This window comes from Tauraco erythrolophus, chromosome 3 (genome assembly GCF_009769465.1).
Source record: "Tauraco erythrolophus isolate bTauEry1 chromosome 3, bTauEry1.pri, whole genome shotgun sequence".
Classification (NCBI taxonomy): Eukaryota; Metazoa; Chordata; class Aves; order Musophagiformes; family Musophagidae; genus Tauraco; species Tauraco erythrolophus.
In genome coordinates this window covers 10822608-10836702 of record NC_141467.1, presented here as the reverse complement: position 1 = coordinate 10836702, position 14095 = coordinate 10822608, and the positions used below count along the sequence as shown (strand labels likewise).

Here is a 14095-nt window from a genome sequence, read left to right as displayed (position 1 = left end):
TCCTCTTAAACCATTCCTTTCTCAAGAATCTAGCTAAGAGAAGATTGGTGTGGGAGCCTCCCCAAAAAGCTTGCCAGATGTGGGTTTTCCAGATCAAGGCTGTAGCTGAATTCCATGGCTCTTAAAACACTTAAGAGATCAAAGCTGCCTTCTGTTTCTCAAGCTAGGCAGCTGTCTCGCAGTGGTTGCAGGTGTAATGCACTCTCAGTATTAAGTACTATTTAGTGAGTAATTCTTGACTCTACCTTCATTTTCTGGGTGAATCCAAAATTACAGCTGTCTGTGGAATGTGTCACTCCCATGGTCTGGAATTGTTCATTTAATCTTGATGGCCTCGACAACAGAAGTGAGAGAGAGAAGGAGAGGAATTTTGCGAATAACGCTGTGAGCAGATATGGAGGAAGTGGACTGAAAATCCACTGATAGTAGCAGTTATTTAAGATCCAACAAAACCCACCACGGTTGCAAACTTAGGCTGGATAGGGGAGGGAGACAAAGCTGCATGTTTTAGCATGCTGAAGGCACTAAAATTCAGGGCGGCTTGCCGATGCTGCTGGTCGGTTACTATTTCAGTATGGTGTCAAGGAACCCAGAGTGCAATTTGAATTACCCAGGCTGTGCTTTGGGATATTTTGCAAAAAGGTAGCCACTCAAGGAGGATTCTGTTGGGGATTGAAAGGCATATTAACTTGTTTGTGGCTTGTACTGTAGAGACATAGGAAAGATCTAAGCTTATCTGAATAAAGGCAAAGGGGCAAACTTTGCCTGTATTCACCGCAAGGCCCATGAGTTTGCTTGATCCTCCTACGCTTGTCCGTAATATAACATATTTTGTAGAAATGAGAAGTGTATGTGCACAACGTGTACTGTATTTCAGTAGGGCTTTGCGTAGAAAACCCAAAAAATTCATACAGGGGAGTACCAATTACTGAAATATCTGAAGTTTGATCATGAGTTTTATGAAGATGAGATGCAGTAAGTGCTGTTGGGATTACAGAGAAAGACAGGAAGGGGGACTTCATGTTTGCTCAGAGGATAAATCGTGATGCTTCTTTTAAAAGGCAAATTAAAGACAAGAATCCCAGGTGAGAGCATGTATTAGCATCGCAGATGCAGGTATAGTATGTGTCATAGCAGATTCGCCAGGTGTTACGTTAGAACAGATTCGCTCAGACAAGCCTTAGAAACCTTTCTGGAATTTGTCCAGAGACTGTTAACTGTACGGAGTGCACAAGCTTTAACCTGTGCTCAGTCATCTGTTACTTAAAAGGTACTTTGGGTATATAGGACTTAAGATTTTTTTTTTTTTTTTTTTAATATATATACATTTGATGTGGCTTACGTGTACGGGGGGGATGTCTGGGGGTCTGTAGCACTGCAAAGCCCTAGCTGTGATGTAAAGCTGTGGCCTGCAGTGATTGCAGGTTTCAACATCACGATCTAGGAAAAGCGTGTTTTATCAAGATGAAACCTCACATGTTGGGACTGGTGGTTTCTGTGGAGTAAGACTCCGGATTAAAGACAAAGACAGCTGCAATTATTTAATTGGGAATGTCCCTAGGGCTTTTAAGAAACCATCACTGTAACAGCTCCCATAGTACTGTGCCCTTTTGTTTGGGCATTACTGTGCTAGCCTTACCTCAACAGAAATAAGTTTGTTTAATATGTGATCACTTCTTTTCCTCAATAAAATGGTCTGACACTGTTTCTTGTTTGCTGACATAGTGCTGTACAGCATTTCTTCTTAAACTGGTTTCAGAATAGTCTTTGTTAGCACCTCTGTTTGCAGCTTTCCAATAATAGAAATAGGTTTCTGTCTATTTTTCATGTTACCTACTGCACCACAGGGATGAATTGTTTCGACAGAGCCTGGCTAAACTTCGAGAGCAGATAGTAAAGGCAAATACACTGGTGAGAGAAGCAAACTTCTTAGCAGAAGAAATGAGTAAGCTAACAGATTATCAAGTAACACTTCAGATCCCTGCTGAAAACCTCAGTGCCAACAAAAAGGTAATGACAGAAACGAATGCTGGAAAATGTGGCTTTATGGCTAATCTAAAATATGTGGATATATATAATGTTCGTTTAACTTGAGGCCATAAAATGTTATTTTTGTTAGATTATACATAGGCAAAATGTGGGTGCTACCTGCCTTTAATACATTGAAAGTGAATAATGATAAGTAAAAATGGGACCATAGCATTAAGTATGGCTCTTGCTGTTCTTTCAAGTGTATTATCACCCTGTGTGCGTGTGGTCTGTGAACAAACATTTGTGTTCTATTGCTATCGAACCTGCATTTTAGTTATGTTTGCAAAAATTACCGATTTTTGTTACAGATACCTACGGGTTTTTTTTTGTCTTAAGGGTTTTCTAGTTGTAGCACTGCTGTAAATATAATGATAGCAATTAGGATAATATGCTTGTCATAAGTGATTTGATGGAGTATTAGTGTTCCTACATGAATGGTAGTTGTCTGAGAAGGACAAAGGTCTGAATCCTCAGAGGTGTATAGGGTATGCTGTGTTTGAGGACAGAGTACGGCTCGCATGAAGAGAGAAGCTGTATGTTCTGTATTTTATTCCTTTTTAGGAAAGCAGTTTCAGTGAAAAGTTGAACTACTTACATGCACCTTTCCTGCAGTGATTATTTTTTCCTCTGATTTAGAGGGGTGCAATGGTAAGTGAGCCTGCTATTCAAGTGAGAAGAAAAGGAAAAGGTACTCAAGTGTGGACTATTGAGAAACTAGAGAACAAATTGATTGACATGAGAGACCTCTATCAAGAGTGGAAGGAGAAAATTCCTGAGGTATTGTATATATTTTCTGAAAGGGATCAGAGATTGAGTTCGTTTTCTTTCAACTCCTTTTAATATGTTGTACAGATGAAGTGCAATGACTTTGTATATGAAAGGGTAAGATATTGTGCTAAAAACAAAACCCCCAAAACTACAAATAATATTAAATATTCAAAATGCCCATGCATAATAAAACCCAGCTATGTCCTATCCTCACTTGCATTCTCAGATGTAAGTGTGCTGAGATCAGATACAATTGTGCTGAGGTGGCGACTCACGATACCACTAAGAGTTTACCTGGCGCAATTTAGGTGCTGTGCAGATAGGCACCAGCTCTGAATGGAAGCAGCAAGCTGCCTTAGAAATAAAATTATTAAATTGCAGTCAGTATCAAAGCTAGCAAGGATGCTGCCTAGGTACACTAAAGGTGCAGAACATATTAGTGGGATAGAACTTGATCTTACAATGTGAAATATTCTGTAATTTCATTTGTATATCTCCCAGCCTTAAAACAGTGAAGAAATCAATAGAAGATACTTAGTCTACATTAGTATCTCCATCAAAACTAAGTGGCATTTCCTGAGAATTTTAGTAGTATATTAGCCTTGGCAAATGAGTGTGAGACTTGTCAAAAGCTTGCTTGTTTATTGTTGAGAGCTAGACGTGAGATTTGGTGTTCCAGAAGATGTCCTCTAAGTATCCAGGTAGAAGTGCATAGGAACTATATCTTGCTGTCTTGTGGCTGATAGGGAGCACCTAAATCACTTGTATCAAGAATCGTTCTCAAATATGTTTGAACAGCTGTTGTGCCTTTGTAACATGCCTTGGACGGGACAATGGGAATCTCTAAAATCATAACACAGGGGAGGTCAAGCACTTCAGCTGTGCCCAAGGAAGACAACGATGATTTTGCTGCTGACTTTAGTAAGAACTGATAGCACATCCTTTGAATATATTATGTCTGCCTGAGCCAGGATCGTCCTTGACATGACCTATGTTGTCCATAATGCATGTGTTCTATGTGCTGCATAGAAACACATGGGTCAAATGCATGTGTTGAAGATGAAAGAGGAGGAGAAGGGAAGGAGCTAACAGGCCCACTGAGGAGTGCATATCATGCTAGGAATCTGCATGAATTCTTTGTGGCTGTGTATGGGATACTCGCATAGAAAATGCTGCAGGTATGATCTCAGCTCCATGGGAGTCATCAGAACACTTGTAGGCTTAAGTGGGACTCGTTCTGCACCTTCCCTTTGCCCTTGTAATGGTACCCAGCAGCCAGACCAGCTGTTCAACCTGAGGATGATTTGTCCTCTCATTTAAGAGATATAAACAGAGCAGAAAATAAGGTGAAACTTCTTGAAATCGGTGGCTATTGTGCTTGCTCATGGTAAAATCTGCTTTGCCTTGACACACTAAAAAACGTAGGTCGTCGTATTACTGTATCCCATAGTAAAGAAAGGATCGTATAATGCCTCATCTCAAAGATTTCATTTCAGATTTGTGATATGCTTCTAGTCTCTTTCTACTTCTCTAACAGAAAAGATTGGCAGTGACTTAATTTTTGTGCCAGGATCTTATACTATGTGGTTGTTTGATTTTTTGCGTTCCCACGCTTACAGTTGTGGACAGAACTTTTGTGATCTTTAAAACAGATAAGGAAGCTCATTGGCAAAAGAGGCGATCCTTTTTACGAAGCTCAAGAGAATCACAACTTAATCGGCGTCGCCAACGTGTTTTTGGAGTGCCTTTTCTACGACGTAAAGCTGCAGTATGCTGTGCCCATCATCAGCCAGCAGGGAGAGGTAAAGCCAAAGACAACTCTGACGTGGGGCGAGCTGGGCGGACCTGGGAGTGAGGTCACAGCCACCGGGGTAGCACGGCTTCATTCTGGGGGGCTTCACTTACACCCAGTGCTCTAACAAGCAAACGGTGCTTAGTGCCTTGTTTCTCAGTGAGCAAGTGTTTTGCAAATTGCTGAGTATGTTTTCCATTTAATTGTTTACAATTGCCTGCCTACTGCAGTAGTAGCGTAAAATTCCCCAGTGTCAATGTAGGTGACTGAGCACAACCCAGCAAAAACCAGGTTCTGATGAATGGCCGTGACACTGTATGCCTTTTCTGTTATGTAGGAATTAAAAGTAGTTCTGCATACAAATAATTTTTTGTTATTATTCCTTTCTTCTCTTTATTGACATTGTTGCTTTTCATTTGGTGGTTGAGAGCTGCTCGGTTCTGTTTCTGCACACCTCCTAGGGTTAGATTTATACCGTTTTAATGTCTTTTAAGTCCCTTGTGCACAGGTTCTTAGTATTTGTCTTTCCTTAGGTTGCAGGACGGTTGCATGTTGAAGTAATGCGAGTCACTGGGTCTGTCCCAGAACGTGCAGTTGAAGGAGATGACTCATCTGAGAACTCCAGTGAGAGTGGGAGCCTGGAAGTCATGGATAACAATGGAGAAATCATTCACAGAGCGAAAAAGCTCTCCTGCAGGGTAAGTCAGAACACATGATGAAGTGTAACAGTTTCAGGTGTTTAACTGAGTAGTCGGTCTGAAGTAAAGTAGTAAGCTAGTGCGGCTATCACTTGCTTAAAATTATCTAAACTAAAAAGAGAGACTTCTCTTGTTTGGGTTCACTGTAGGTCAGTCTAACTGGCTATGGTTGCCACTGGCTGTGAATTAATTCCCATTAGTTTCTAGGATATGCAAGTTTACATCATAAATACTGTTGTTACAAGGACTGTCCGTCTTGGCACAGAAGGGGAAAGAGTTTTTCCATTTAACCATTTCCTATGGTTTGTTGCATCATCTAAATTTCTTCTGTGATGAAATGCTTCGTTCTCTGCTTGAGTTTATCAGCTTTCTCAAAGAAAACATGTACATGGGTGGGCTAGTTAGATGCATGTAGCTGCTTTCCTTGCATCTGCATTTCTGTATATGCAAAATATAGATTTCCTAAATAGGGTTGTCCCTAGAAAGCAATTGGAAGTGTCCTTTAAAAATTCTTCTTGGCTGTTGGTACTTTTGGATTTAGTACCAAATATTTCGTTTTTGAACAATTTACAATTGAAGGAGTCATATTTATGAGAACATCTGTCTCCTCAGGTAAAAATAAAAGAAGCAACCGGACTGCCACCTAATCTCTCCAACTTTGTCTTTTGTCAATATACGTTTTGGGATCAATGCGAGTCAACAGTAGCAGCACCAGTGGTAGATCCAGATGTGCCTTCACCTCAGAGCAAGGATGCTCATTTTACAGTGACATTCTCTCACTGTAAGGTAACTATTTTTATTACAAAATAGTGTGATCAGGCGGATCATATGTTTAAGATAAGCTATTTAGAATCTGAACCTTGTTTTGCTGGGGGAAGGAGGAGGGAATCAGCTCATATAACTAATGACTTTTGACTGTACTTTAGAATGCCATAATCACTTCATCAACTCTTCAAAATGCAGCGAAACGAAAAAGTATTTTAATTAGTGATATTTTAAATTCAGATGTCATCTTTAATGCAAGGGAGGAACTGTACTTCAAATAATGACATCATCTTATATACTTTTTGGTAAGTTCAGTAACTTAAAATTGGACCTGTGACATCATTTTAATGGAAATTTTAAAAGCATGAAATGCAGTATACAGAAGCAGGAATTGCTGAGATCCTAAGTTTCACAACTTTCTTGACCAGAGTTGAGCTTTATGATCCAAACTATGGTTTTACCATGCAGGTAGTCAGTTGTTTAGTGTGTCCTTACAAACTAGTTGAGGAGATACAATGATTTCATTTGACTGGATGTGATTTCTTTTTCTCGTTACCAGGACTATGTAGTGAATGTCACAGAGGAGTTTTTGGAGTTCATTTCAGAAGGAGCTCTTGCTATTGAGGTGTGGGGTCACAGATGCACGGGCAATGGCAGTTCTGTTTGGGAAGTTGATTCTCTTCATGCTAAAACTAGGACACTGAGAGACAGGTACAAATAAATTAGACATGAATGCGTCCAGCAGCTTTCCAAAGGCTTTCTGGTATTTGTTATGCACAAAATGTACTTTGGTGAGGCAACCATTAGTTTTTGTGGGGATGTCTTTTTAGGTGGAATGAAGTAACTCGAAGAATAGAAATGTGGATTTCCATACAAGAATTGAATGAGATGGGAGAATATACTGCAGTTGAACTCCATCAGGCAAAAGATGTAAACACAGGGGGGATTTTCCAGCTTAGGCAGGTACGTATCTTTCCCCTGTTGTCTTATTCATGCTTAAGTTGATTCTTAATTTTATTCTTAGTTTCTCTCCGTTTTTCTCTCTCCCTCTCTTTCTTTCTATCTTTCAATTACCTGGTCAGGGTCATTCTCGCAGAGTTCAGGTGACAGTGAAACCTGTACAACATTCAGGAACGCTGCCTCTCATGGTAGAAGCAATTCTTTCAGTCTCTGTAGGTGGTGTGACTGCCAGATCAACCAAACTGCAAAGGGGCTTGGACAGCTACCAGGTAAGACAGTTACTTTTTCATGTGTTGTTTTATTTTTGGGGATTTGTTTTCGTGTTCTAGAGCCAGCCTAACAGAGTTCCATAGGGACCTTAGCACACTGATACACGATACGTAATTTTGCAGTTTTACATGTGTTTGAGGCTAATATGTATAATGTGAGCATATGGTACTAAATCTGCTTATAACTCAGTGTATAACTGAAAGAGCTAAGTTTGGTATTTGAGTATACACAAGACAGCAGCAATGTGGAAATTGTTTTTACCTTTGTATGTAGATGTAATCAATAGTAGATTCCTAGCTCCATTAGTTTCCCTGCCTTACAAGGATGGTAAAAGTTGAGGAGGGAGAAAAAAAAAGTGAATAGAGAAAATCTTATATTGAACATACTGTTTATCATTTTGAAAAGGACTGAGCTGTTACTTGATCAGAGTCAGAAATAGACATCGCTGAATACGAAAGAGCTATTTCGTTAAGCAGAAAAAGTTCTTAAGTATAAATGGCTTCAAGCTGATACTGGAAAAAATTGTACTGGAATTAAAGCAGGCTTTTAACAGCAATGGCAAAGAGCAAGAGGAATGGACCACCCAGGGACTCAAGGTGCCTTTTGTCAGAAGGGTTGCGTTCAGAACCACAGTAATTATAACCTTAAATACAGATGAAACTGTAAAACATGAGGATTGGTGATATGCTTGCTCAGTCCTTTTTCTGGCTCTGTATTCTATGATAATTTTTTTTGTAAATATTTGCACTAATACTCAAATCATGGCTGAGATGCTATAGTCTGTAATGAAAAAAAAAAGCTGTTTCTATCTGTTAATAAGACTTTGGTTATTTGAGTGTTGTAATTTTAACATTTTACAAGTTTGTTTGTGGCAGAAATGTTAGTATTCATGTTTCAGGGTATTTCTGTGAGTTTCTGTTAAGAGAAATGCATGTTCTTTTGTGTTTTACAAAATTTATTTTCTCCTACCAGAAGGAGGAGGATGATGGTGGTGATATGGATAGTTACCAGGTATTGCTGCTGTTGCTGTCAATCCTGTGGCATGGGGCACAGCTAATGCTAATAGCCAGCAACTTTCAAATGAACAAGCATACTGGAGCAAGCAAAAGCGGCTTTGAAATATATATATGCTGTGCATTTAGGAGGCTACCTGGGCTATAAACCACTGCTATTTCAGTTTACCTTGTGACTTCACACTCCTGCAGTGTGCTCTCTTCTCTAGTACTCCACAGTCAGCTCTCCTAACTGGCTACGCGAATTGCTATGTGAATAAAAACCTAGAAACTTTCATTTAGAATGAAAACAGTTTCCAGTGAATATCCTGGGGAAAAGAACAACCACCTGCAGTTGCAGGCATCTTTCCCAACCAAATTGCAGAGCGCAGGGTTTTTTGTTTGTTTTCTAAAGAAAACATCGTAGCCTTTTAAGTTGTGCAGTTTTCTGAAGGCTACTGGGAGAGAGAGGGGAGGGTGCAAGTGGGGGGAATACAGAAGCTTCAGTGAAGCAGTATTTTTATCTACACAAAAACAAACCTTGAGCCTGGCTTTTTGTGTGATAAGTAAATATGGGACGATCACTTAGAAAGCATCAGGAGAATCATTTAAAAGGTGATGATGGGCAAAAGAGGACATGCCTGAGAAAGCAAAACATTGCAGATCTCTACATGGAAGTCTTATTTCTAGTAAGCAGCTTTACAGAAGTAAAACCAGTTAGATGAGAGTGCTGACATCCCTTAGGATAATGTATTAGGTTTTACAGCAATCCCAAAGATACCAGTTAGGTACTAACTTCTTGCGGGCTGTTTATGCGCTTCCTGACTTATCACAGAGAAGAATGAACCAGATTTTCTGTGATATCACAAAGCATGATTGCATGATGGGTTTTGTTTGCATGAGAAATCTTTTAATTGCACTGATAGCAGCTGCTAGCAATGGAATTTTGTGCAGGTTTGAGGGCGTACTGACCTGTCTAATCTTCAGGAGAACTTACGATCAACCGATGATTTCTGGTTTTCCTATTCCATATGCTATTAAAAAATCTGATTGCCACTTCTGGGAGTAATTAGCCTATGGCGTATAATTCTGTTCAGCAACTGAGGCAGTCACATTTTCTTTTCCTCCTGTTGGAATTTGAGACTTGAAAGCGAATAAGCTTCCATTCATGGGTGATAAGGTACTTAATCAGTGTGCATGTCATTCGGGGAAAAAAGTTTTCTGCATCATGCAAGCTGTTCAATTACCAATTCTGATGAAATAATTATCACAAAATCCACTGCCCTTTAATCTCAACCACATAGTCTAAAACTTTCTTTTCTCTTTCCATGTTAGGAAGAAGATTTAAACTGTGTACGAGAAAGGTGGTCTGATGCATTGATAAAACGCAGAGAATACTTGGATGAGCAGATTCAAAAGATCAGCAATAAACGAGGTTTGAAGCTTGAAGCCCATATTATAAGTACTTTATTCCCTATGCCACAAGAAGTGTATTTCGTGTACAATGTTATTCTCTTTCACTGTAGAAAAATCTGAAGATGATATAGAACGAGAAGCCCGGCTGGTTGAGCAGTGGGTAGGGCTGACAGAAGAGAGGAATGCAGTGTTTGTTCCAGCACCAGGCAGTGGAATTCCCGGTGCCCCCGCAAATTGGTACGTTCAGAAAAACCATTGGAGTGGTTAGCTTTTTCTGCATGAGCATTGCACACTACAAGGTAAAAATCTGAGGATATTTTAGAGCTTTCTCTGTTTTCCTGTAATGCTACCAATTACACTCAGCTGGCAGAATGCTAGGTGGTCAGGTTTGAATGTAAGAAAGGTTTACTTAGTTAACCTATTAGATGAAGTAGCTTTGAGATAACTTTCAAGGTTTGAAAATCACCTTTGAATTTAACACTTTTTCAAAATTCTGAGACGATTATCCTGTAGTTTGACTCCTTTCGAAAAAGGAGTGGTTCAAAAATGAATAGTAGAACATGTGATAATTTCATTGACAAGGATGGAGAGGGAAGAAATTCTGATTTTAAAGTATGTGCTCACTTTTCTCATTTGATTTCATTTAAATTTGCGTTTCATCTAAGATCATGGATCTGACATGCAAAAATGAGGAATGCAACGTGTTAGCTTTGGGAAAGTGTGGACAAGAAACATGGCTCTAATCAAGTGTACACTGATGTCTGTGATAATACCTAACATATCTTCTTTATTGGGTGAAAGATGTAGTGATAATCTTTCCTCACTATTTTTTTTCCCTTATCCACCTGAAGTGTGCTGTGGTCATACAGCAAAAAGCTTATTTATTGATATAAAGACTGTTCCTTGCCAGTAGTTACATATCCAGTTGTTTGAAAGGTTGATAGCCTTTATGTATGAGATGACTACAACCAGATAAATTCTTAAGAAACAGAACAGAATGTTTAAAACTGTCATCCTCACAGCAATTCAAATATGCTGTGCAGTGTGAATTAAGCTTTGGTAAAGCACTACATTTACCTGCATGTGTAGATAAACAAAATATTGTCTGTGCAACATAAGCATTCAAGTTAGTTATAAAAATGTTGACAGCTTTAGTTATTGGTTACAGTTAATATGAATCTTGCATAGATCTCTGTTTTCCCAAATTAGCTTAGGTGTGAATTTGCCTTCCTTGTTGACAGTAGTTTGGTTCGTTTCAGGATTCCACCTGCAGGAATGGAAACACATATACCCGTCCTCTTCCTTGATTTGAATGGTATGTTGTAACAGCTGATTAAGAAACTTGGGTGGCAGGGATTGTTTGGATCAATACATTGATAAATGGAAGAATGAATCTGAAATGTCTTAAGAAATCAAACAAGTCCTGGCAATGGCACTGTCTGGTATGGCTGGTAAAATGTTTTTTCTTCTGATTCTGTATGGTGGAATAATTAAGCACAACTATTTTAAAGATAAAAATCAGGGAACATATGAGTACAGAGATAGGCTGTACAGCAGAAAATAGTGTAAGAGAGCAGGCTTAGTTTAAGTCAAACAGCAGAACAAAATCCTGTGTATGTTTTGCTGTACAAATTAACTTGTCATTAAAGCACTGATGGAGAATCTCCCAACGCTTCCAGACCTCCTTCCACTGAGGTATCCGTCGAATCTTAAACAGCTAGTTTAATGAAGAGTGTGTTAGGACTGTAATGAGCGTTTTGTTAGAGAATCTAAATGTTCTCCTTTTGAGGGTATTTAGTTTTACATGTGAGAAGACTATTGGTAAATATTCTTAGGGCATAGATACACTGTAAACAAGAGGACTAGAGTTAGCATCACATTAAGGACTGTTCAGGAGGATCCACAGGCCTTGTCATGCCCAGCACTTCAGTGGGCTACCAGTGGGCTACGTTTATATCAGCAACACATTAATACCTGCTTTAAAGCTGCTTTTGGAAAATGATACACACTCTTTCCTTCATCTGAGCTCACAAGAAATGTTTTTGTTTTTTCATTATCACCACTGAGATTAGCAGACAGAAGACCAAATAGGATATTTAGATTGATGGATCATTGCACAACTTAATTTTTGTTTAGCTAAAAGCCTAATGCAGCCAGAACTGCTATTCTCAATTTAAAGATTTCCTGATACTTCAGAAGTGATTTAACTGAGAGATGAGATAGGCTGGCAAGTGGATAAATCAGAGTTTTTCTGACTGGGTAAGTGTATGTTATGAATACCTAGAAATAGTTTTGAATTTTGTTTAGGTTATGTGAGAATGTGTTCAGGCTGAGTCTTAGCCTGGTTTTACTTCCCTTCTTTTGTATGCTGAAATAGTCTTCAAAATATAGCGTTGTAATTAAACTAATCAGAATTAAATGTACTGTGAAATATGGGTAGGACTTTATTACAACTTTGCCTCTATATATTAATATCCTTTGATATAAAACTATGTCATTCTTTGCACGTTTGTTTCACTAGCTGATGACCTCAGTGCCAATGAACAACTTATAGGTCCCCATGCATCAGGAGTTAACTCCATACTACCAAAGGAGCATGGGAGTCCATTCTTTTATCTGCCGATCATAAAACACAGTGACGATGAGGTAAATTGTTAGCAAGCCTCCTTCTTGACAACTGCAGCCTATGTTAACACTTTCTTCTTGTGTTTTATTTTCTACTCGTATGTATTTAATCACATTATCATCTTTTTGTCTTAGAAGTACCATCTGTATCTAGTGCTGCCTTCTTTTTCTGGCCTATTTATTCAGAGTTGAAGAGGATATGACTTGTTAGCTCTTCTGCCTGAATTCAGAGGTTACAAGTCTTAGCTCTTCTTGGCAAAAGAGCTGCCTGATTCAAAACCTATTTTACTTCTTTCCTCACCCTTTCCTCATTCCTCTTGCAGGTTTTTGATTCTTCATAGAAAACTACTTCATTTATTGTGTACACTAGGCAAAGCTTAATATTTAAATAAAACCTTTTCCTTTGTAGTACACAATTACTTTTTTAAAGATAAAGTTTGGGAATTGTTGGAAATTAATGGTTCTGGATCCATTTTGGAGTTTCTTAACTCATTTCTTCCACCATCTGTGCCAACTCAGGCCATTGCTTAAGAGACCATTTCCAGAATAAATGGAATGCCGAAGTTTGGGAGGAGATGAGGGGAAGAAAAAGAAAAAGAAGCAAGTGCATTCAGTCAATTAATAAGTGGCTCCGTGACTGGTGTCATCGCCACAATTTTGGCTTCTTTGACAATGGCATGGGTCACATGGCACCAGGCCTACTGGCACCAGATAGAACTTGTCTTTCTCAGAGGGGAACGAGGGTCTTAGCGCAAAAGCTAGCAGGGCTCATTGACAGGGCTTTAAACTAGATTTGAAGGGGGAGGGGGGTAATATCAAGAGTGATAAAGGTATGCTGGAAGTACCTGTAGAACAGAAGAAGGGAATTCCAGCTGCTCCAGCCAGGAAGTCAGATTCATCTGGGGCTCAACTTAAATGCCTTTATGTCAATGTGCGCGGCATGGGGAATAAGCAAGAGGAGTTAGAAGTGTGTGTGCGCCTGTTGGGATATGATCATATTGGCATCATGGAGACATGGTGGGATGAATCCTATGACTGGAGTCAGAATAGAAGGGTATAGGCTCTTTAGGAAAGATAGACAGGGAAGAAGAGGAGGAGGAGTTGCCCTCTATGTCAAGGACCAGCTAGAGTGCATGGAGCTGCACCTGGGGATGAATGAGGTCCCGACTGAGAGCTTATGGGTTAGGATTAAAGGGAGAGCAGGGACAGGGGACGTAGTAGTCGGGGTCTGCTACAGACCACCTGACCAGGAGGACTGGGTGGATGAGGCCCTCTACAGACAGATAGGAGCTGTCTCACGTTCACGAGCCCTGGTCCTCATGGGGGACTTCAACCACCCTGATATCTGTTGGAAGGACAACACAGCAGGGCATAGGCAATCCAGGAGGTGCCTGGAATGCATGGATGATCACTTCCTTCTCCAAGTGGTAGAGGAACCAACGAGGAGAGGTGCTTTGCTGGACCTTGTTCTCACCAAAAATGAAGGGCTGGTGGGGAACATGATGCTCAAGGAGAGCCTTGGCTGCAGCGATCATGAAATGGTAGAATTCAAGATACTTAGAGAAGCAAGGAGGGTGCATAGCAGGCTCACTACCCTGGATTTCAGGAGAGCAGACTTTGGCCTCTTCAGGGATCTCCTTGATAGAGTACAATGGGACGAGGCCCTGGAGGGAAGAGGGGCACAAGAAAGCTGGTTAATATTCAAGGATCACCTCCTCCAAGCTCAGGAGCGGTGCATCCCAACAAAGAGAAAGTCAGGTAGGAACACCAGGAGGCCC

At 39.9% G+C, this 14095-nt stretch overlaps 1 protein-coding gene across 1 annotated transcript in view; it reads left to right on the top strand.

Annotated features, from left to right (window-relative positions):
* KIF13A (kinesin family member 13A) overlaps positions 1 to 14095 on the top strand; it is a 49638-nt gene that overhangs the window by 16921 nt on the left and 18622 nt on the right. The window contains exons 11-23 of the mRNA XM_086608918.1: positions 1848 to 2010; positions 2668 to 2808; positions 4452 to 4601; positions 5125 to 5289; positions 5902 to 6075; positions 6614 to 6765; positions 6885 to 7017; positions 7137 to 7283; positions 8257 to 8295; positions 9612 to 9711; positions 9803 to 9929; positions 10952 to 11007; positions 12214 to 12338. Of these exons, the coding sequence (XP_086465044.1) occupies positions 1848 to 2010; positions 2668 to 2808; positions 4452 to 4601; positions 5125 to 5289; positions 5902 to 6075; positions 6614 to 6765; positions 6885 to 7017; positions 7137 to 7283; positions 8257 to 8295; positions 9612 to 9711; positions 9803 to 9929; positions 10952 to 11007; positions 12214 to 12338 (1672 nt within the window). The remainder of the gene's footprint in view (positions 1 to 1847; positions 2011 to 2667; positions 2809 to 4451; positions 4602 to 5124; positions 5290 to 5901; positions 6076 to 6613; positions 6766 to 6884; positions 7018 to 7136; positions 7284 to 8256; positions 8296 to 9611; positions 9712 to 9802; positions 9930 to 10951; positions 11008 to 12213; positions 12339 to 14095) is intronic.